Source organism: Apiospora phragmitis (assembly GCF_038363925.1).
Source record: "Apiospora phragmitis strain CBS 135458 chromosome Unknown utg000010l:1.0-9815664.0:9184709.0-9829525.0, whole genome shotgun sequence".
Taxonomy (NCBI): Eukaryota; Fungi; Ascomycota; class Sordariomycetes; order Amphisphaeriales; family Apiosporaceae; genus Apiospora; species Apiospora phragmitis.
The window spans coordinates 139491-161952 of record NW_027117410.1 but is presented as its reverse complement, the minus strand read 5'-3'; the positions used below and the strand labels follow the sequence as shown (position 1 = coordinate 161952).

General features: G+C 51.7%; 9 protein-coding genes across 9 annotated transcripts; 6 read left to right on the top strand and 3 right to left on the bottom strand.

The window, feature by feature from the left end:
- Window positions 1–83: 83 nt before the first annotated feature.
- Window positions 84–851, top strand: PG994_012629 (uncharacterized protein; the record flags this gene model as incomplete). The annotated part of the gene is made up of 1 exon (XM_066864038.1): window positions 84–851. The coding sequence occupies one exon, from the start codon at window positions 84–86 to the stop codon at window positions 849–851; it is 768 nt and encodes a 255-aa protein (XP_066710186.1).
- A 1412-nt stretch (window positions 852–2263) lies between these two features.
- On the top strand, window positions 2264–2709 carry PG994_012628 (uncharacterized protein; the record flags this gene model as incomplete). The annotated part of the gene is made up of 2 exons (XM_066864037.1): window positions 2264–2569; window positions 2626–2709. The coding sequence occupies 2 exons, from the start codon at window positions 2264–2266 to the stop codon at window positions 2707–2709; spliced, it is 390 nt and encodes a 129-aa protein (XP_066710185.1).
- A 203-nt stretch (window positions 2710–2912) lies between these two features.
- PG994_012627 (uncharacterized protein) lies at window positions 2913–4208 on the bottom strand (the record flags this gene model as incomplete). Its single annotated transcript, XM_066864036.1, has 4 exons — window positions 2913–3142; window positions 3218–3660; window positions 3760–3845; window positions 3912–4208. 4 exons carry the CDS (start codon window positions 4206–4208, stop codon window positions 2913–2915), a joined length of 1056 nt encoding a protein of 351 aa, XP_066710184.1.
- Window positions 4209–5183: 975 nt separating this feature from the next.
- On the top strand, window positions 5184–6588 carry PG994_012626 (uncharacterized protein; the record flags this gene model as incomplete). Its single annotated transcript, XM_066864035.1, has 3 exons — window positions 5184–5584; window positions 5648–6086; window positions 6157–6588. 3 exons carry the CDS (start codon window positions 5184–5186, stop codon window positions 6586–6588), a joined length of 1272 nt encoding a protein of 423 aa, XP_066710183.1.
- Window positions 6589–7534: 946 nt separating this feature from the next.
- PG994_012625 (FunK1 protein kinase) lies at window positions 7535–8727 on the top strand (the record flags this gene model as incomplete). The annotated part of the gene is given in 2 exon segments (XM_066864034.1): window positions 7535–8270; window positions 8288–8727. The coding sequence occupies 2 exon segments, from the start codon at window positions 7535–7537 to the stop codon at window positions 8725–8727; spliced, it is 1176 nt and encodes a 391-aa protein (XP_066710182.1).
- Window positions 8728–12428: 3701 nt separating this feature from the next.
- Window positions 12429–14201, top strand: PG994_012624 (P-loop containing nucleoside triphosphate hydrolase protein; the record flags this gene model as incomplete). Its single annotated transcript, XM_066864033.1, has 1 exon — window positions 12429–14201. One exon carries the CDS (start codon window positions 12429–12431, stop codon window positions 14199–14201), a length of 1773 nt encoding a protein of 590 aa, XP_066710181.1.
- Window positions 14202–14395: 194 nt separating this feature from the next.
- Window positions 14396–16210, top strand: PG994_012623 (uncharacterized protein; the record flags this gene model as incomplete). Its single annotated transcript, XM_066864032.1, has 1 exon — window positions 14396–16210. The coding sequence occupies one exon, from the start codon at window positions 14396–14398 to the stop codon at window positions 16208–16210; it is 1815 nt and encodes a 604-aa protein (XP_066710180.1).
- A 1157-nt stretch (window positions 16211–17367) lies between these two features.
- Window positions 17368–18870, bottom strand: PG994_012622 (uncharacterized protein; the record flags this gene model as incomplete). Its single annotated transcript, XM_066864031.1, has 2 exons — window positions 17368–18777; window positions 18835–18870. 2 exons carry the CDS (start codon window positions 18868–18870, stop codon window positions 17368–17370), a joined length of 1446 nt encoding a protein of 481 aa, XP_066710179.1.
- Window positions 18871–20430: 1560 nt separating this feature from the next.
- Window positions 20431–21368, bottom strand: PG994_012621 (uncharacterized protein; the record flags this gene model as incomplete). The annotated part of the gene is made up of 2 exons (XM_066864030.1): window positions 20431–20748; window positions 20799–21368. 2 exons carry the CDS (start codon window positions 21366–21368, stop codon window positions 20431–20433), a joined length of 888 nt encoding a protein of 295 aa, XP_066710178.1.
- Window positions 21369–22462: the final 1094 nt, after the last annotated feature.

Genomic DNA, 22462 nt, shown 5'->3' with positions numbered 1-22462 from the left:
ACAGAGTCCTTGCCGCACTAGGCCACGCCAAATGTATGTTGCCATCCAAACATTGTGTATATATAGGGCTACTTGTACTCACCATGTATTGTGGTCCTCTAGCAAGCAAATTATACCCGCCCAAATCCGAAGAGGTCCTCCGTCAGCTGCACGAGCAAATCGCCAAGTCGAACTCGATCGAAGACCACCACAAGCTCTCCGTCATCTTCTACATCCTGCTCGACTTCGACGCAGACAAGGCCGACTCCTTCGCGCGGCGCGCCGGCGTTCCAACGAAATACCAGATCTTCATGCGCGGCCTGTGGAACATGGACCGCCAGGCCTACGCCGTCGCGCTCGAGCACCTGGCGCACCCGAGCCTGCAGGCCGAGTTCGCCGACGACATCATTACGACGCTGGTGCGCCACGGCAGCCCGGACGAGGACTACACGCTGCCGCTGGTGTACTACCACACGGTGCAGCCCGTGCTCAAGAGCCCCCAAGCTATCGAGCTGCTGTTCGACGCCATGGTGTGCTCCAACGTGTCCGAGGCCCTCGCCTTCGCGCGCACCCGCTCTGACGCCATGCGCGAGCAGCTCTTCCAGCGCCTCGTCGCCGACGTGCTCGACGAGCGGCGCGGCGCCGAGACGGCCGAGCGGGCGTGCGAGCTCGCCGCGCTGCCGTTCGACGCCGTCGAGGAGGGCTGGTTCCAGGACTTCCTGACGACGGGCGGCGGCAAGAGGCTCAAGGCCGCCAAGGACACCCTCGTGATGCGCCAGATCGCCGTGGGCCAGGTCAGCAGCGCGGGGGACAAGGGATCGTGGGGTACCGTCATGGAAGGGTTCAAGGTGGGCAGCGGCGGCAGGGCTTAGAAATCTCTCAAACCCCCGGACCATCTGATGGACTTGCCGATGGAGGACTGCGGACCATGGATGTTGTAACTGCATAGCGCTGGCGTTTAGGTAATAGGTAGTGGTCTGATTTGGGGGAGCAATCGTAATCAACATGCCCCTGAGAAACATTCAAAGCATAATCCGAATGTACATGTGTCCCTTTACCACTTGCTTGATACTACAGGGCATTCATATAGAACATATATTTACTTGATCATTGATAGGCCCCTCTCAGGCAAACCGTGGTAGTCATTGACGTCCCAGACACCAACAAGCTTGTCGGGCCCGTCGTAGATCAGAAGGTTCGTAACTAGCCGTCGCCGTCCTTTTGTCCATAGCGGCGGCCCTGATGGATAAAGCCGGGAGAATCCCTATACGTGTTGCGCCGATTTTTCTCGCTGATCGGGTGGTACTCTCGCCCCATTGAGCGAAACATAGCGATTTCGAAATTTGGCTGCGTGCCCCCTTTTGCTCTTGTCCTCCTGAGGTTAATGGGGCGAAAAGAAAAAGAAAATGGTGCAAAAACAACTCCGATGCGGGGAATCGAACCCCGGGCTACACGGATCTGCAATGAGAGCGTGTAATGTTAGCCACTACACCACATCGGACATTAGAAGGGGATTACACCGAGATGTTTGATGTGGCATTATTTTAGTATATCATATATGTGTAATTTGAATATTCAAATTCAACTTGGGACCCACATGAGCAATACATCTGAACATCCAATATCTTATGCGTCTTTCAGTTTATGTGATGTGCTTTTCTTAATTTAGATCCGCTGGGATAACTTCAAGGATCGTTGCCGAAGGTAATCCGTATTTTCAGTCAAAGAGATACGTATGAGGCTACATCAGCAAATGTTGCCTAAAGTAGCCAATATGCTAGAGCGGCACATCGAGCAATCTCAGAAGCGGATTGCCGAACCACCAACACACCACACTGAAGGAATTTGCATGCTCTGTTCGCCTTCCTCGATAGAATCCCAGTCATCGCTGTATTCGCCGAAATGAGCAGCCGCGTCTTTCAATTGAGAAGTTTCAGCGAATGGGGGCATGTTATTTGGTAAAGACGCCAACAGCAACTGCCATGCCCCGCGCCCTTCCACACCGGCTTTGCCATGGCTTGGGAAGGTCCTTCTCGTCGCCATGAGAGCAGCAAGAGCAGCCCTCAACACAAGATGCGCAGTCGCGAACGGGTGTCCCGACCATGACGGGCCACCAGTCTTGTTCGTTCTCTGCTGCACTTTTCGATCCTCACTTCAACCTCTCTGCTTCAACCACATTTACCAACCCCAACTCTTTACCCAAGCAATCATACCGCACAGCCAGAAACTATTCGATTGAGTCTCTCGAGGAACGGACTCTGCCATATCTACAGCCGCCTCCGCCATGTCTAACGCAGCCCCGGCCACGCCTACAACGGCCTCTGCTATGTCCGAAGCAGCCTCTGCCAAGTCTGCAGCCCCGTTGCGGGTTCCCAACAGCGTTGCGTCTCCCTCAGCTTCTGTCGGACTCAAGGCCCTGCTGCAGACTTGGTGGTTCCCCCCTCTCATCGCCGTCCAGACGGTAACTTCCGCCACGATCGTGCTGTATGGCGTCATCCAGTTGCAGAAAGAGGTATCACTCCTGATGACAGGCTGCCCTTACCCCGGCTGGCCGCTGCTGTTGACCGTCTTCATCGTCTCGAGCGCCATGGTGTGGCTCATCTTGTCAACGCACCTGATTGGAAGCTGCAGAAGGAGACAGTCTAGCGGATCGAAGACGACTCATCACAAGATGAATCACAGGACGACTTGTCACAGGACGTCTCATTACTTACTGCGGAGCGCGATTGACCTTGTCGTCGGTTCTAGTGGCGTACCTGTTCTCCAGCGAACTGGCGAGGCATAATGGAACTGGATGGCCACCAAACACCAAGCGTATTACACACCGAGCACTATGCATCACAGGACTTGGCATGTATAACGGCTGAATGGTCAGAGGAAGTAGCGTTGAATGTAACATCAAGTTCAAACTCCCATAACCATGAACCTTGCCATTAGTAGGTGTAGCAAAGCACCCCGCTCTGCGTGTCTAATAGTTGCTTGAGCATCGCGTCTCCTGCCAATTCGCCCAGGTTGACGGTGAAATCAAGAGTGACGTTCTTGCCGCCGTAGTCCATTGGAACCACGGGACCGCCGACCTGGTTCAGTCGGGTCTCTGGATCCTTTTGCTGCCACAGCCACAGTACACGGTCAAGGTTCCCGTGGTGGAGGTAGAATAGAGGATCTGCATATAGCACATGCAATGGTCAGTATAAGAGGAAATATCCAAAAGAATGAGTGTGAAAAGGGAACTACATACCACCAGGGCTATTCTCCGCATTCCCCATCGTGCCCAGCACGCCCCCGACCCCAAAATGACCACTGCCGTGGATGTTGGGCGCCTCGAAGCTCGGCACCTTCTCGAGCGTGCGCGCGAAGGCGGCGTAGTCGGGCTGGTCCAGGACCTCGCGCACGCGCGCCGGGTCGGCGAAGGCATTGAAGAGCCAGGGCACGAAGTCGCGCTTCAGGCAGCCCGGGTCGGGCCCGTAGTTGACGCGGAAGCGGTCGGGCGTGAAGGCGCCGTCGCGCACGCAGCCCCCACCCGTGCCGCCCGTCAGGTTCAGCGGGTTCTGCGCCGGCGTGGGCGCGACGGGGGCGCCGTTGCCGCCGAAGGAGTACTTGCCGGGTCCGAGGACCGCGGTGGGGAACGTGGCCAGGGAGTTGGGGTCGTTTGACCGGGCGTCTTGGGACCAGTCCCAGTAGCTGTGTCGTAGGTCAGTATGGGGTACAGGGGGGTTGCTAGTGACTTCGCCCTCTTTGAAGATGGAAAGTGGCGGGTTTAGGAGACAGAGCACGGCTTACGGTTGGCCACCATCATACCCGCATTCCTCTCTCAACGCCTTCTCGTATGTGGCCACCAGGTAACGGTGCCATAATATGAAGTGGCCCTGCATAGTATGAGCGAAACTTCGTAAATATCCATGTGAGCGGTAGGAGGATGGGATGATGCTTACGACCCAGTGTATGTTGGGCGTCTGGACGCTATGGACGGCCTGGTGGTCGTCGAAGCGATTGATGGCCCTCGCGATACCCGACTTGGACTCCGTCATAGTCAAGCATATCACAGCGTCGATGTACGACTTCTGCTGCGACTGGGACATCTGCCGCCATTCCAGCCTTTTGGGCGGATTCCTGCACACCTGCGGAGCGGGGGCCTCGCTGGGTATGGGTTCACCGGGCATCACCGGAACAGATGCAGCCAGCGTGGCCAGGCATGATGCAGCAAGCGCGAAAAGACTGAGGTGATGCATTGTCAACGGCGAGATGGACGCTTCCCGCACTTGCAGCATGGGGCAATTGACATGGACAGCATCAGCGTCGCAAGCGCAGCCTTAAAAGGGTGGCTGTCGCATTCCTTTATATGACTGCCTTCCTGGTGGCACGATCTGACACCTGCATGTAAGCCACTAGGTTTAAGGCTACCGTGAGATAAAACACAGCGGTAAGGTTAATTAAATCTATTATCAGCTGGTGATTGGGGCTGTGGACACCCCGTATACGAGGCTTACATGAGTGATGATCCACCTGTCTTTCCGCGCCCGACAGGGTCTTTTCCGTTCTATTGGTAATGGAAGTATTGGACCGAGGTTTGTCCTCATCCGACAGGTATTATATATGTGTGGACAGTAATATAGAAATGGTTGAATGGTGCGATAGAAGCCTGAATGTACGAATATACCTACATACATAAGTATGTACTTACAACGTGCAAATACCGAGGCTGGTCTTTGAATCGCATCGAGGCATTTGGATGCTGACAGTTGACCCCTGCCGGACCCTTGAGATGGATGAAATGCGGGGACCTGCCCGCGCCTCAGGTAGGCCGATATACAGTAAGTTCGTATTCAGATTGCCGACACCCGGATCAGAAAACGTTCTTCATGTCCAGGTCCCCTGATCTCCTATCCTATCGGACTTTTCGCAACTTTTGTTGTCGGTCCTGAAAGACCAAAGGTCAAAGGTCAAAATGCAGCCACTCATTCATTGGTGGCTGTTGGGGCTTTCTACAAGTACGTGTTGCTGGGCTAGCGCATGACGTCAACTTGTAGTGGGCTATGTCTGCTGTTGGGGGATGCCTAAAGTGTGGCCAAGGCCTTAACCACAATGCTCGAGCAAACGCTCTCGCGACAATTCTCCTCTTCCACATTTCTACCAATCGACTAATCCGAACTTTTATTTCAATCGTTTTGGCAAGTCTTCCAACAGACACTCCGAATCAACCCAGGATGGCCGTCATCCGAAACCAAGACATATCCGACGATGAGTTCGACATGATCGACCCAGAGCCCGTTAGCGACATGTCGGACCCTGAGACAGCAGATGCACACGACAAGAACAGATTGCCAGCCCAAAACATTCCGCAGCGCACCGAGTCGATAGCAGGAGGGCTGTCCGCTCCGAGCGCCTCGAGTCGGGCGCCGCGCGACACAAAGAGCTACGCCGCCCCCGTTTCTAGCAATGCGACGGGCGCCGAGGACCAACGCACCTACGCCTCCACTTTTGGCCCTAACAAGCCCAACGCCGACGCGGGCCACTCAGGGGGGCAAGGAATCCCAGGGTTGAAGTATACCAAATCGGTATATCAGAAGCTGTTGGGAAGCAAGGATGCGCTAATCGCAGTTATGGGGTAAATTGACACCCTTTTTGGGATGATGGATGCTACTGCGACCGGGGACTAACGGCTGATCAGCATGACCGGAGCCGGCAAGACGACTTTCATCTCAAAGGTGACGGGCCGGACCGATCTCGAGATCGGCCACAGCCTCACATCATGTATGCACGCACTCACTCATGGTTCAACCGAGTCTTTACTTCTGCTACTGCTGCATGCGACTAACCTTGACTCTCCCCTCCCCTATCTAGGCACCCGAGATATCCAAGTCATCGAGACCAAGATCGACGGGCAGACCGTCAGCTTCGTCGACACGCCCGGCTTCTCCGACACGCACATGTCCGACACCGAGGTGCTGCAGCTGATCGCCGACTACCTCGCGGCCGCCTACAAGCGCGACATGAAGCTGTCGGGCATCATCTACCTGCACCCCATCTCGGACACGCGCGTGACACACCACGCGACCAAGAACCTGCAGATGTTCCAGAAGCTGACGGGAGAGAAGAACCTCAAGAACGTCGTGCTGACGACGAGCATGTGGGCAAGGTCTCGCCCAGGAGGGGGCGGCGCGCGAACAAGAACTAAAGGACAAGTTCTGGCGTGTGCTGCTGGCGTACCAGGCCAAGGCGGAGCGCTACGCGGGCACGACGGAGTCGGCGCAGCGGCTGGTCGCGCAGATGCTGGCCGACAACAAGCCCTTCTACCTGCAGCTCCAGGAGGAGATGGGCAAGGACAACAAGGCGCTGCGCGACACGGCGGCGGGCCGCGAGGTCATGGTGGAGCTGGAGCGCCTGAAGAAGGAGCACAGGCGCGAGGTGCAGGAGATGGAGAGCATGCTGCGCAACTCGGCCGAGGAGAACCGCAACGTGGTCGAGGCGCTCAAGGAGCACTACCACGGCCGGCTCGGCGAGCTCGAGCGGACGCTGCGGGACGAGCGCACGATGAACGAGGAGGCGGTGCGGTCGCTGAGGGAGCGGATCGATGATCTGGAGAGCCGGGGGCGGTGCGACGTTATGTAAGATCATGTAAGACTTTGGTGAGAAAAAAGGGGGGTAGATAGAGCTGAGGATGTCTGATTTGCTTCATGTCTGATTTGCTTCATGTCTGATTTGATACCCGTTACTCTGCACGTCGTTTTGCTAATGGAATACACGCATATTGTATTACTTCAAGTCCTTGTTACTTCTTCATGTTTTACGTGCACGCCTGTTCAAAACCTGTCATTCCTGATTGCAAAAATAACGCGAAAGAGCAAACTCAGCTCTGTCCAAGAATGTATCAGTTAGGTATCCTAAATACTTCAGGCATCCCACCTGCAGGCTGCCCTCATACAACTTATGCATAACGCCATTTTCGGTCGCGACTCTCACAAGACTCCCGGATCTCACTAAACTACTGGACAAAGTCAATCATGGCACCGAATGCGGGACTTGTACCGTACCAAAAGCCCACTGTGGAAGCGTCTGAGCTTGACATCACCCCCCGCTATGTTGACTGCGGACAGACACCTTCGTCAAGGACTGGGAAAGAAGATCCCGGCGCGCTGATCAACAACTTCGTGGAGCTAAAGTCTTCGGAGTCTTTTCTGGAGTTGTTCACTGGTCTTACGGCGGCAGTGTCTTCGAACTGTGGAAATATCCGACAAGTCCACACCTTCGACCGCCTTCCCCGGTCCATCATCGTCTATCTCGTGGCACCATCGGGCAGAGTTTATTCTAGACGAGGACCTCCCGTTGCCGATACTCGAGTATTCGATGATTTCAGTGTTGACGCCTTGGCCCCGAGACCGGCTCGCGCTTTTGTGAGATTGCCTGCCACTTATTCTGCGCTCGACCAACTCGAAAGTTTCTGCACGGGTTTCGGATACGCGGCCCCAGGATCGAGATGTGAGCGTTTGTCCGGTCGGGTGCATATATCAGAGACCAGTTCAATATAGCGCAGCAACCGGAAGTGATGATCGAGAACATGACCAACTATGTCATGATGAGCGACGAAGAAGCGAGCTTCACTTCATTCATCAGGCATGATGACCTGGGGAGCTATTTCCTATTGCGATTCCCTGGCGAGAGTACTACTACTAATCATCTTTACCTGGAAGACGAGCCGATCGCTGCGCCGGATTATTTCGTCGGGCCGGGCACAACCTGCTATGCTGCCAGGGCCCGGATGTCCCAGACCGCTGGATTTGTCGTCAAGTTTGCTTGGAGAGAGGAGGTGGCACATAGGGAGCGCGAGCTGTTGGAGTTGGCGAAAGAGCGCAAGGTTTGGGGTGTCATCAGGGCTCTTGGCTGGGAGGACCTCGGTACCATCTTAGGTCTGCGGAAAGGTATCCTCGTTGATCATAAATTGTGTAAGTCCATGCCGGCCGCGGGGGATGGAAAACCCACGTCCGAATATGGCACACCTGTGATCAATAAGGAGTATGCTCCACCATTTATCGACCGCACGTTCTCTTGCACCGCGACCTACCCTCTTGGACGACCAATCAATCAATTTGAGACCATCTCCGAGTTTCTCGAGGCATGTCGCGACGTTGCCAAAGTCCTCAGATCTCTCTACCAAGATGGAAAAATTCTCCATCGCGATATCTGCATCGAGAACCTGATCATCCCTGTCCGACGGATCGAGGGCGAGGCGGATGGCGTCCTCATCGATCTCGATAACGCACTGGATCTGGAGAGAGGCCCGGCCAGGAGGGGGAGTTGGTCGGATCCGAAGGGTTTATGGCCATCGGCATACTGCGTGGGGATCCGCACACGTATCGTCACGACTTGGAGTCGCTGTTCTATGTGTTCGTCTGGATTGCTATTTGCAACAACAACAACCGCGAACGCGACGACGACGGCATGACAACATCGTTGAGGCAGCATTCGATGACGAGCCTGCTTTGGGGATGGTGCACTACGGACTTGAGAGCTGTGTCGGAAAGCAAGTCGGCGGACATGAGCCTGGAGGGTTTCCTGAATATTCTCGGAGAGTTCTCGTCCGAGTTCAGGCGTCTCGAAGGTTTGGCCAGAAGGCTTCATGGGTTGCTGTTTCCGGTACGGGAGGGGGCTATCTTCACTGGAACCGACGTGAATCTGGCTGATACAAACAGGCTGTACGATGGAGTGATTCATGTGTTCGATGAGGTGATCATTTCGCAAACTCAACAGTAAAGGAATGTCTTGCTAATAAAGCCACGTGCTACTGATCATCTCCAGATAATAAGAGGCTCCATCGACCACTTTTGAAGTGAGGTACCTCCTAAGCCAGCTGACGGTGCTACGGTCACCCCATACAACGGCGACCCCTAAATTTAGATAGCCCCTGATAGCACCATATATAAATCAGTATATAAACTAGTTAGCTTTTAATTTATAGTTAATTAAATAATACTATCTTTTTCCTTTTCTTTTCCTCTTTTTAATAAGCCGTAAACTTAATAAATTAGTATTATAATACGCGATTTAAAATGTTATAAATAGCTCGTTAATGAAATAAGCCGCCGAAAAGTATAATATTCTTAAAATAACTCTAAGGGCTTAGATTTACGGCCGCAAAACTATAAAATAACGGAATAAGTTCTTCTAAGCTTTAATAATAGCGGAAAAGTCTTAGATCGTGACTTAGTACTTTATGTAGTATAATTTAAACTACTTACTAATATACGTTATCTTTCGAATATTCGCCTAACGGATTTTTTAAGCTAACGAGATTAATATAATACTCGGTAAATATTAAGTTAAAAGATTTATTACTCGTTATTTATTTATTAGTACTATTTTTTTAAAAAGAATAGATTTTTTAAAACTTAACGTAACTTTTATAAAAAAAATTATCGAGTTTTTCGAGCGGCTTAATAATCTTATTTTAAAATCGATCTTTTTAAAGTTTTAATTTAACGTTAACGAGATTAATAATTAGCTCGGTTATAAAATAAATATAATAATTATTAAACTTATTAAAATAAAAGAAATATTAATTATAACCTCTTTTAATTAAAAATAAGTTTTTACGGTTAAATATAATAACACTTTAAGCTAAGCTTTACCTCTTTTTATTATATTTAAAGGTTAATAAGTCTAATAATAATAGTTTTTAAAAAAAGAGGACTCGTTAACGAATACTATAGAGGATTAAGTTTTTATAGTATCCCTTAAAGGCTAGACTAATAAAGAACTAGCTTTAATATAACTAAATAAAGTCTTTATCTTTTATATAAAACTTAAAAACGAGGACTAATAGCGGCTTATTATTTTAAATAGCTACGCTAGTTACGTAAGCGAGGATTTTATTATAACATATTTAAAATATAAGATATAGCTTCTTTTCTTTCCGGTACACTTGTTACACCTATTATAACCCTTAAATTTTAATCCTTTTAATATATTAAAGGATATTTACTATTAAAAAGTAACCCTATACTATATAGGGTTTAATAATATAAATATAAGTAAGAAAGATTTTTTTCGATATTACGAACTAATTAAAAGGTTTATTTTTCGGCCGTATATAATAATTAGCGGCTAGGCGGTAATTAGTATATTTTTTCGTAATATTAATAAGCTTTTTAATAGCTAGAACCGGAGAATAAAATATTAAGTAGAGGTAAAACTATCTAAGCCTCCCCCCAACGTTTTTAATAAATAATTCTTTTCTATAGTATTATTAATACTTATAACCAGCCGCTAAATTAAAGAGTTAGCGAATACGCTTAGTAATAATAATATTATTTTTAATAACGCGACGCGCCGGGTTTTATTCCGGAAACTTTAAAAGAGTTTAAATATTTTAAACGGCTAAATCGGTAAATTAGAACACGAAAAGTTAGTTTTAAAAAGTAATTTTAAAAAAAAAGAGGTAAAAAGAAGAAAAGAGTAATATTTAACCCGAACTAGAAGTTTACGCGTATACGAAATGCTATAGTAATTAAAAAAGAAATAAATGGCGTTACACCGGAACCCTAAGCTGTTACTTCTTTATCGTCGGCGCTAGAAGCTGTTATAATTAAATCTAACTCTAAATTTAAAATTAAAAGTATTATAAAAACGTTTTAAGACTAAAATAATATTTTTAAAATTTTATATTAATTTTTAATTAAATTATTCGTATTATTATTATATAATATTATTATTAGTTTTTAAGGTCGCCGTTATATGGGGTGACCGTAGCACCGTCAGCTGGCTTACGTGATAAATGATAAGTACTTCGATGTCCATACCAGGCATATTTGCCTCTCCCACCCCCTATATTCTGAATATTAATCCACATATTTCTTCATTTTCCTACTGGCTTCATACCAATGGTTCTTCAATAATTCTCCAATGAGATACGTTGATGCCATATTCGTTATATTCTCCAAGTACCTGGCATTGACATTGTCCCATCCCGGCAGGGCGATGCCCTCTTTCCGGTCCTGGGCGAAACCCTTCATTGCGGAGAACTGATGTTGCTGCCCAACGTAGCTGCCATAGAGGCAGACATGTATTTCCTGAACTGAAGGCATTCAACTACTTGACATTCAACGTCTTCAAGTTACGTATCATTCCGAGTATAATGTGCACGGCTACTCAAGACCACTGTCCTTCCTGTTGCGAGACTCATGGGCGTGTATCTCCGGCACTGTCTGATAGCATATCAGTCAAGGTCCGGTCAATTCGCTCAAATCGTTCACCCCATTTCGGGACAAACCCCGAAGATCGCACTGGTGAAATGCGAGCGCTGCGAGCGTAGAGAGAGCGAGAGAAGAAACACCCATGGCGGAAGACATTAGGCAAGCTCTATGCACGACTGTTTGGGAGGAACTGGGAGCATGTGCCCTGTGATATCTGCCGGAACTACCAGGCGGAGGAACAAGAGCTACTGAGGGTCATATCAGTGCGCTAGGCTCGTATGTACGAACTCAATGAAAGACGATGCTGAGAACTGCAAGTTTGGCCTGCTGACTGAGAACCCCGGGTAGGTATAATATGGATTGTTTTTTCCGCTGCTGGCTATGGTTCCCTGATCAACTACCCTGATGCCAAGGGCCCGCAGGGCGTTGAATCGAAGATGTAAACTAATGGGGGCATCGTCGCGGCTGTGTAAGCGTCGATCCACATACGTTGAGCGAAGACCGTTATATACTACATTACTTAACTAAGGCCGTGGTGTGGGTAGCTGCCACGGGGGTGCCATTTTCCCGGGCATAATCGATCCGACTACCTACAATTCAGTCATCTTCGGAAAGCGCATCACCGGGTTCACCACCAAGGGCGAGGAAAAGGAGGTTGTGCTGGGCACTGCTTATCAAGAGCTGGAAACGCTCGACCATCGAGGCATCCGCCGCCGATGCCGATGCAACCTGTAAGTCGCGACAAACACAGTCCATCCCGCTGTATGTTATTGCAAGGGGCCTATCAGGACGCTGACATCCTATTGCTAGTACGTTTCTCTCACGGGACATCGGATGCCTTCGCTATGTCAGATGGTAGAATAGTCACAGGGGCCAATCCTGCTAGTGCGCATGTCCCGACAGAGAAATGTATGGAAGTATGCAAGAGGGTTTCTTTTCTCTCTTTTTTGAATAATGTTTATTTAAATAATATTTATTTAAATACTAGTTTTTTTAAAATAATTTCTAGTTATTATAGCTAAATTAAAATAAAAGGCTTTAATATATAAAACAATGGTGTTTATTAAGTAATCCTTACTTTAAACCCGGTTAACCCCGATATTTATATAGGACCGTGCACGGAGTTAAAAGCTTTGGGTGGCGGAAGTTGAAAACGTGACGTAAAGACAAACCAATTTTCAATCCCCATCATCGCCATGGCCCCATGACTACGAACAGACGATTTGGAGCAGGGCTAGGTAAAGATTGGCGAGGAATAGGATCATGCTCGCAGGCCAATCAGCATCCAAGGCACGATGGCTTCTGATGAGCGATATCCATTTCAAGGTGCATGACTTGGACCGCATCCTCAAGACGTCGGAGTGGATCGCTTCGCTGCCGCAGCGCTACAACATCCAACGCGCCATCATATGCGGCGATCTTCTCACGACACGCACGACCCAGCCAACCCATGTGCTGTCGGCCTGTTACCGATTCCTGGGCCAGCTTAGCGACCAGGTCCCCCACCTCAACGTTATTCTTGGGAACCATGACCTCGCATACAAGCGCGAGTACACGACGTCCGCCCTGGATGCTCTGAATATCCGCCGGTTATCTAAGTACATCACGCTCCACTCTTCCATATCACACAAAGTATGGGATGGAAGGCGCGTGCTCATCTTGCCCTTCCGTGAGGACCAACGCGAGCTGACCGCTGCTGTTGCCGGCCTGTCTACCCACGACGCGGCTGAGACGGTGGCGTTCGCCCATCTTGCCATACACAAGGCGGTCTTGCAGCGCTACGCTGTCGACCAAGTGACGGGAGAGAGAACACTGTGTATGAAATATAATGGGCTTACCGGCCCCGGGGGATTCAGCACCTTGGCCCGGACGTTTACAGGGCATTTCCACTCTCGCCAGACTATCCTGCAGTCTCCCCAAGATGAGCTTCCGGCCGATGACGGGGCTCGTCTGCAAGGCAGCATGACCTACCTCGGTGCGCCTTTCCAGATGACCTGGGCCGACCTCTACGACGACCAGCGGGGCGTTACGCTGCTCGACCCGGAGACGCTGGACCAGGAGCTCCTCGTCAACCCTCACGCTGTTGGGTACGTCACAGCAGACCTACACCATGTACTTCAGGATCGTGTCGAATCAAACACTGTCTCAGACAAGCACGTCATGCTTCTGGGCGAACGTACGCAGGTCCAGCACGTCGTTGCTCGTGATAAGTTACTGTCGCTTGGAGCCCGCACTGTGCGGAATTGGAATCCTATGCGAGCCTCGCAGCAATCAGGGGATCCGGTGGTTCCTCATGGATTAGGTGCCACTGCACCTCCTGGAGATGCTCAAGTCGAGGCGCCGCCCATGAAAACGGAGCCGACAACTCCTAATCCTCCCAGTGACGACTTCCAACTCCTTGATTTCTCTCAACTTCTGGAATCCTACTGTGCCAACCTTCAACTGACGCAATCCTTTGAAGACCGTCGCACAGAGTTGATTCATGTGGGCCGTTGTCTTGTCAGGAAGACCTCCCGCCCGGAGAATAACGGTAGATTGAGCTATACCGATATTTTGGACGTCTCGAAGTCTGCTGGAGAATCCAACGTCTCTGATCACCAAAGCAAGCCTGAGACGTCGCGCATATTCGTCGCAAGGCTGCACTCTCTTTCTCTCACCAACTTCCTTGGCGTACGAGAAACACTGGCGATCAACTTCCACGAGCTTCCACATTCTCTCACCTTCATCACCGGAGCCAATGGCTCTGGTAAGAGCACGCTCTTGGAAGCTATCGTTTGGTGCCAGTTTGGGCGCTGCATCCGGGCCGGCTTAGGAGTCAATGACGTCGTGAACGACGCGGCCGGCCGCGGATGTGAAGTCACGCTGACATTCGAAAATGGCTTTAGCATCTCAAGATATCGAAAGCACCGGGAATTTGGCAACCGGGTTGTGGTATCTCTGCATGGCGTGCCCCAACCCAATATGAGAGGGGAGATGCACGCTCTACACAGGAGTCCATCGAAGAGCTATTGGGTGCAGACTACGATACGTATGTAAGGACCGTTGTCCTTGGATCCGAGAGTGCGGTTGGTTTTCTGAGTTCGTCGGCGATTCAGCGACGTGACTTGATCGAATCCATGCTTGGCCTTGGTGATTTGGAAGCTCAGAGAGATTTGACGCGGCAAATGATTCGTGAAATCGACTCTGAACAGACCGAGTTGCAAACGAAACAGAAGGGACTGAAACAGGTAATGGACCACATCGAAGGCACTATCGTAACTCTGAAGAAACAGCACGAAGCAACGTCGCTTGAAGTCGCCAAAATCACTCGGTCCATGGAACAAGCACAAAGGGCTCAACTTGAAGCGGAGTCACCACGAGAAAAGGAGCGAACGCTGCTTTCTAAGAGTGACGCAGATCCAGAAGAGGGCGCGTACATTGCAGCAAGACTACATGATCTTGAAGAACGCATCAACTCTGTACGCCACTACTTGCAAACCATGAAGACGACGATGCGGGAAACCGATATTGTTGCCTCATTCCGCCGGGAAAGACTTGTCAATGAGCAAGCTCGACAAGAAGCAGAGCGTCGACTCTCCGAGGCAACAGCTGAGCTTGGCAGTCATGAAGCCCTCAAGCCTGAGGCTGGCTGGTGGAGCAACGTGATCTCTCAGTGCCACACTACCTTGGGTCGTGTCCGCAAAAGGTTACAATCTTCTTTGACGGGTACGAAGATGAGACCTGATGAAGGTCATCATCTCATAGCATGGTCTCGATTCGTATCGCACACCATTCAGTCCCTATTAAAGCCGGTGATCGGACTGGAAAAGGGGCTTGAGAGACTACAGAGTCGCTTGATCAACAACAGCAAGGCAATGCAGTGGCATAGGACTTACCGACACCTACAGGCCAAAGCCTCTGATGCAAAACGTGGTCAAGACATAGCATGGATCAAATGGAGAAAAGCGGCGAAGACTGTAGCAAAACGCTTTGGTGTCCCAAAGCGGCTTGTTCATCTTGCCGATCGAATCACTGCGGACGGCATCCGGAAAAACCGCGAGGAATACGCTCAAGCTGTCAACAGTCTCAATGATCTGATGACGAAGAAGTCAGAATGGGGTAACAAACAAACCAAACACCAGCGGCAGCGGGAGGAATACATGCGCCGGAAACGAATGTGGGAGGCGACCCAAGCCAAGTCCGACGCCGCCTATAAGGAAAAGCTCCAAGGCCTGCAGCGGAGCCAAGAGAACAAGCACGAGGCGGCCGCGGTCTACAGCCAGCGGATCGCAGCCGACCAGGCCTCGCGCGGCGATTTCGCTGCCCAGTATGCGGCGCTGGGCGCCGATGTCGACAAGCGGGCCCATGCGCGCGAGCTCTTCGCGTTCTGGGACACGGCCTTCTCGAAGCGGCGGACCGCGGACGCCGCGTCGGGCGCGGAGACGACGTTCCGTGCGTACGTGCTCGAGCAGAGCCTCGGCGAGGTCAACGTGGTGGCGACGGAGATCTTGGCGGGGCTGTACCAGGACACGCGGCATGCCCGGGACACGGCGGCGGGGATGCTGAAGTCTATCTTCGCCAGCACCATTCATTATGACGGCGGTGATGATGAAAGCCCACGGACCTCCTCTGAAAAGGGCAACGACGAAAAGGGGGAGAAGAGCTCCTCCGCCCCGCGCTTGCTGGACAGCACCTCGCTCGGCGTGACCCCGGCCCTCGCCTACGCCAAGCGCAGCGGCGGCGAGCGCAAGCGCATCGACCTCGCCCTCTTTTTTGCGCTGGTACTCGTGGGCCAGGGCCGGGGCGCGCACCGGGCGCGCTACCTGCTGGTGGACGAGGTGTTCGATAGTTTGGATCCGGCGGGCCAGGCGGCCGTGGCGCGCTGGTGCCGCTACCTGCTCGCGCGCGTCGACTTCGTCGCGGTCGTGACGCACAGCGAGCTCCTGCTTCGGCTAGCGGCGGCCGAGGCGGACGAGGGGAAGGACGGGGGGCGGGGGCAGGTGGTTTGGCGGGCGCGGATTGGGGAGGAGGGGGAGGGGACGGTGGTGGAGAGGGGGGAGGTGTAGGTTAGTGGTAGGACATGGTAGGGCAGGCAAGAAAGGAAGAGGATGTCTCGTACCTATCTATACATCCATCCATGTCTCCATCCTTGTCATCTTAAGAGGTGTCGAAGGGCCATTTGATGCCAATACTACCGAAGCTAGTTGCATTCAAGAAGCCTAACCGCGCTTCGATGGCGCAGGGCTAAGGGCAATGAACTCATGGCACAACTCGACGCTTCGTTTTTACCCTTGGCCAGCAGTCTTTGGATCGCGCCGACCGTAACCTGAAAATGGTGAATAGTGATCACTGGTCTCAAAGTATGAATCGAGCCATTTTGCAGCGAGTTTATATTGTGAACGTATCAAAATTAAAAATGAAATAGAAAAGAAACCTCCGATGCGGGGAATCGAACCCCGGGCTACACGGATCTACAATGAGAGCGTGTAATGTTAGCCACTACACCACATCGGACTTTGTCCGGTTAGTCGGTGTCTATGAAAAAAGTATTCCTTTTTTCATTATATACAGCAGCAGCCTGTGGAGTCGGGTCGGTGTCAACTTACGCCCCTCGGACCACGTGACGGCTGTCAACTGTTGCGTAGATCGAGAAGACAGGTAAGGGGGAGAACGACTTGACCGACTGTGATTGTATCTTCTCTGTTTAGAAAATGGACAGACATAATTTAGATTGAACCTCACTATGGAAAAAACCATTTTACGTCCAGCCCCTATTTTGAGTGTAGTCCCGTCTAAAATTGAAACTGGCAGAGTAAGCACGGAAAGATCCATTCGCGTGGCATTATTTAGAATCGGGATTAAGTCGTGCTAGCAGTCTGGCAATGGGTAGTTATATATCAATAGGGGTAGGTCGTATGCAACCTGGCCAGATGACAGCTTACAGACCAGCCCCACCACAAAGCTAGACGGTGGTTTAGGCTCGCATTTCAGTTGTATGACTCCTTCTATGATGTATTACTTACACATAGTTACAATTGCTAGGTTGATTCACCTCCCAATGTCGCGTTCTGCGCCAGGTTGGGTCACATTGCCCCTCTACCCTTGAGCCCTAACACGGCCCCAGCGTTTTCAGCACAGGAGTGCACTTATCCTGTGGGACAAAATGCCGCATGCTCTCTTAAATAAGACCAGTTACCTCACGATTATGGTCCTCGGAACCTGTTCACACGAGATAGACAGTGGTCTGCGTGTGGCCAATATTCTGGTCCGCATGCATAGCCCCATGCACATATGCGTCCCCAACAACCTTGTAGCAAGGCCAGTGCACTTGGTTGCATGTCCCCGTGTCCCCTCTGAGCGCCTGAAGCGTCTCCTCGTTTGCGCCTCTTCCGGCAGGGATGTACTGCTGCTTTTGGTTCTTCTTGAAGAGCGTCTCCGGTACAGAGCTTTGACATGCTCGAGGCTTCTGCAGGCTCTGGCGTAGGACAAAAGGGACCTGACTACCGCAAAGGATGAAGAGGTCATCTCCAATCGTCATGTCCTTCGGGCCAATGCCCATGTGCCCTTGGTCCGTGACGAAGAATCGTCTACCTCCCGAGGCGCAGCTAAGGGCATAGTTGAACGCATTTCGCTTCTTTCCGTTGGTCGTTTGATCGGGAGCCTCCAGCCAGTCTTTTCCGATAAGAGATGTCTTCCTATTATGGTTTTTGTCAGCCGACCGCCACTGTTCCCAGCCCGCTTCAGCATTGAACGAGGCTCTCTGAAATTCCCCAGAGTCATTGCTATCGTCTTGAGGCATCATCCCTTGAAGCGGCGCTTGACTCATAAAGTATTCGACGTCCCCGCAAATCGTCCGCCAGAACGCCTCTTCAACAAACTCCTCTGTGGTATATGGATCGTTAGCGTGGACCAGTAAACCCTCCCACGAGGACACGGTTCTCCTCATTCTGGTCGCCGCTTGTATTGTTAGCTCGTCGCCGAGGAATTGTATTTTCCCAATCTGGTAGGCTGGTGGTTCGAGGATATCATCACCGTGTAGCCGAACGCTGCCTTGAAGATTGCTACCCGCACTGTACATAACAAGGCTTTTCAGTCTGCTATACTCGTTTTCTTCATCCCAGGAGCTCCAGTCGATAACCCAAGAGGGAGCTCTGCTTGCCTCGAGGCAGGCTCGGCCCGTCGAGCCAGCTAGGACAGAGAGGCTTTCCATGCTCGAAATCAGCATCATCATCGTCCGTAAGAAGGTAGATTCGATGCTTTCACTGTAATCAGCAGAAAACTGCTGGCTTCGCCCCCAGTGTTGAACCAGACCGAGTAATGCGAAGACCTTATCTTTGGGGTCGCTGGCCTTCCGGGAACGAAACTTCCGGAACAGTTGGAGCGCCACGAGGGGCGCCCTGGACCTCCACACTAGCCTTGTCGATTCAATGTCGGAGACCAGCCGGGCAAAGTTCGACAACGATTGCCCTTCCGTTACGTACGGATACATGGAATCCAGGTGGGTGTTTTGCTGGCTTCTGCGTAATTGTTCCGCGGCCCTGCAAAGCAGTTCCCACGACACAGATATGGTGTCGTAGACGACCGAGACCTTCTTGGCGACGACCACTTCCTGTACCACCCACACACGCTCCCACTGACTTCAGGTTAGCGGGGCTGGCACTCTCATAGGATAAGGCTCGAAACTACTCACCCATGATCTTTCGGTAATGGCTTCAAAGCCTCTCATGATGGGTCCAGCTTCATCTAGGTTGCGAAAGGCAGGGATATCAGAAGCGAGCTTCCCGTGAGCTAAGAAGCGTATAATGCACCAAGCTCCCCATACGTCGCGCTCGCGCTCAATAGGAGGCTTCGAGTCGGTACTAGTAGGCCCTAGCCAATCGTTGTCCTTGCTATCGCCAAGCCAGACGATCACCTCGGTACTGTTTTGGTAGATCTCGCGCATAATCTGGACCTGATGAGATCGTTCCGCGTCGTCTTTTTGATTGATGCACAAACCATCAACCCAGACCTTGACTGGTTCGGAGTCGCTTCTCAGCCGGTCCAAAGCTTTATAAAGATGCATGCTAATCTTGACAGGCGTGGAGTTACAGATGATGTACATGTTTTCGTCAGGATCGGCATCTTTCCAGGAGTAAGACAAAGCCTTGTATTGGATGGTGATATCGTTGACGCTGAACTCGTCGATGTCGCATACCATCCCCTGGGATAATCTGGCGGGGTCGGTCGGGTAAATAGTGACTAGCCTGGAGATGCTTGATTTCCTGGGAAGTTTGGAATACAGACTACGAGTCTGTTCCTGCCGAAATTCCCTGGACATTGTCGGAAAGTGACTTGCTGATGTAGGGGCAGTCGCGTCGCAGGATTCGATGTGAGATTGCAGTTTCCCTCGAGGATTGGGGTGAGAATCCTTATCAACAAGCTCGAAACCATGGTTGTGCAATTGAGGTGTGACCTATGAGCGTGACCGGTTCCTCGAGGAGGGTTGCAAGGGGCGCAGCTAGGCAATAGGTTGCTTATGCGGGGCAGGGGCTTCGACTAACAGTAAGCAGCGCCCTCCATGTCTTTGATGGAAATCGCGTGACAGGCTTCCAGCCTGTGTCCTTCTGTTCAGCTGCCAATGACCGAAACACTGTCGCAATCTCCTTCTTCCGAAACGGCACATCACGTATCTCACCAAGTACTGATTGCAGCGCTGAATTCTCCCTACATAACTTTATGTTTTGCAGGAAACACAGGGGTAGATCACGGAGTCACGTGATTCCTCACCTATTTCTTTTCTTTATATAGCACTGGGCCGTTCCTCTCTTTTGTACGGTTTCTTACTTTCATCTAGATATCTTTTTATGTATCATCTATTTCTCTATATTGTGCAATATTATGTATTTCATCGTCTCACTCCTAACAGCTCTATTACCGCCATGATTCAACTTGGGGATCGGCCTGCGCTGGGGTTACGGGTCCACTGCCGTGCCGGCCGGCGGGACTTTCTTGGGGTTCTAAAAAGGCACGTCTTTGGCTGCATTCCTTGAAACTTATGCTGGGGTTCTGTCTCACCCTTTCAGTGTCAGGCACTAATCTCTTATCACGAATTGTTGGCCTTTTGTTTGAAGACCAACCCCCTTTCACTGACTCCCCTCACCCCCCTCCAATGACCGGCGTGTATTCTTTTGATTCAACAGGTAGTAATTTCGAATTGAAGATGTATTATAGAATCGGCCGTTATATAATCATCATTTGTGAGAATTAAGGTGGGCATAGATAACGCTGCCACCATCAAAGATAAGTTCTAGAGAAAGTCGCCCTCTCCGTCCAGCCGCTTGCTCGGGGGTGCCGAGTCCGGCATGTTCAGCCCCGCCTTCCGCTCGTCCAGCTTCTTGACCACCGCTCCCAGGACGACCTTGAGCAGGTCGTCGGTCGACAGCGACCCGGGCTGCCCCGTCCACGTCGTGGTGTCGACGATGTCGCGCGTCTTGGCCTCGAGGTGCAGCTCGTCGTCGAGGTATTCGAACGTGCGCTGGACCTCGGGGCTGGGCTGGCCGATCTGGAAGAGCTGGATGCCGACCTGGTGCTCGGGCACGTCCATCTGGTCGAGCATCTTGGCGGCCTGGACGAGGGCGCCTTGATGTCGTCGTCGAAGCTGCCCGCCGTGATGACGATCAGGTTCAAAGCGGCGTCCTCCTCGTCCGTCTTGAGCTTCTTGCAGTACCAGGTCAGCAGCTTCGACAGGCGCGCGCCGAGGTTGCACTTGCCGGCCGGCTTGACGCGGTTGAAGATGCCGTGCACGGTGCTGACGTCCTTGGAGGCGTCGGCGTCGTGGTCGCCGTAGCCGCCGATGCGGCGGTAGCCGGACTTGCGGAAGGTCATGCCCGACAGCAGGCCCTTGGGCCGGTGGTTCAGGAAGAAGATGTCGATGCCGTCCGGGTCGTACTTGACTGTGATGGGCGTCAGCCGCTCCAGCAGCGCCTTGACGTCGTTCCAGTAGGGCGCCATGGCCGCCGAGTCATCGATCAGGTACATGGTGTCGAAGCACCGCAGGAACGCGAGCGTCTCGCCGTAGTCGTCCACGTCGACGCCGGCCCCGGCTTCGCTGTCGGCGGGGGCCATGGCCGGTGCGGGCCAGAGGTTCTCCTCCTCCACTTCTTCTTTTGTTGCCTGGTAGGGCTGGTTATGGAGAGCGGCGGCGCCTGTGGCCACCCTCGAATTTTGCAGCTCCCTGGTGCTCATTTTGTCTTGTGGCGTTGCGCTGCGCTACAAACCAGCACAGCGAGATCGGATCGGAGATCTGAGAGGTGGTTGTGGGGTATATCTGTTGTTGAATGTGCAAGGTCCTTTATTATGTCCGTTCGATATCTGGCCCTGGAATGAACCGATGCATCAAGATGGGAAGAACATCACCATAGATTTATAGTGTCGTGTGTTTGACCCCTTTCAGTAGTCCCCTAAGAATTGAGATCATCTCCTGTCGCCCCACCACGGCCCCGCCAGCGCCACTAATTTGGGCGGTGCAAGGCCCTAACCGACCCGTGAACGAAGAAAGCAGGCACACTAAAATCCGTAGACGAAGTGCGTGGCAGCGTGGTACGTGTCCTATGGCGTTTGATGGCGTATCAGAAGGCAGCAAAAAGGCGAGCTATGGCTTAGTCAAACGACAAATATATCAACACGTGATTTAATTGAAGCGCTGTGCTGTGTTCCGTAGCGACATCGGGCCGCCCTTAGGCCGATGACGTCAGCTGAAATCCGAACTCAGGCATGGACTCGGTAAGTTTACCGGCTCGTCGCGGGGCCCAGGTTCCCCAACCTTTGAAAAGCCCAGGGCCTCCGTGGCCGATCGTGCCGACAACGCAGTCCTGGTAACGCCCCACCTCCGCCGTACTATCAGGTCGAAGGGCGACGGCAAAACACGGACATGAATTCCCTGTCGAGCTTCTAGGGTTAGATTCCAGGACACACCTATTACTGGATAACCAACCCAATTCCGCACTCGGATCCCTTGCTTGAGACATGTATGAAAGCACGATGCCGTCGCCTTCCCATTCGGGTCACAAATTTCAATAGTCATGCCAGCTAGCTAGATAATTATATGAACTTTTCACGCCTGGCGTCCAGCTTGCCCTTTTTAATCCGACATGGTGGCTCGCTTGCTATTTTTGTACCCCGCGTGGTTGCATCGAAGCGACCCTACTCTCGGGCCACAGAGCCTAGAAGCCTATTCTTCCGACGTCAACTGGATAATATGGGTAAATGCTTTCCCACTTGGCCAACGCGACTCCTGATTGGTGCTTGCCGAAGGGAGGAATGCCTCCTTTTGAGAGGTT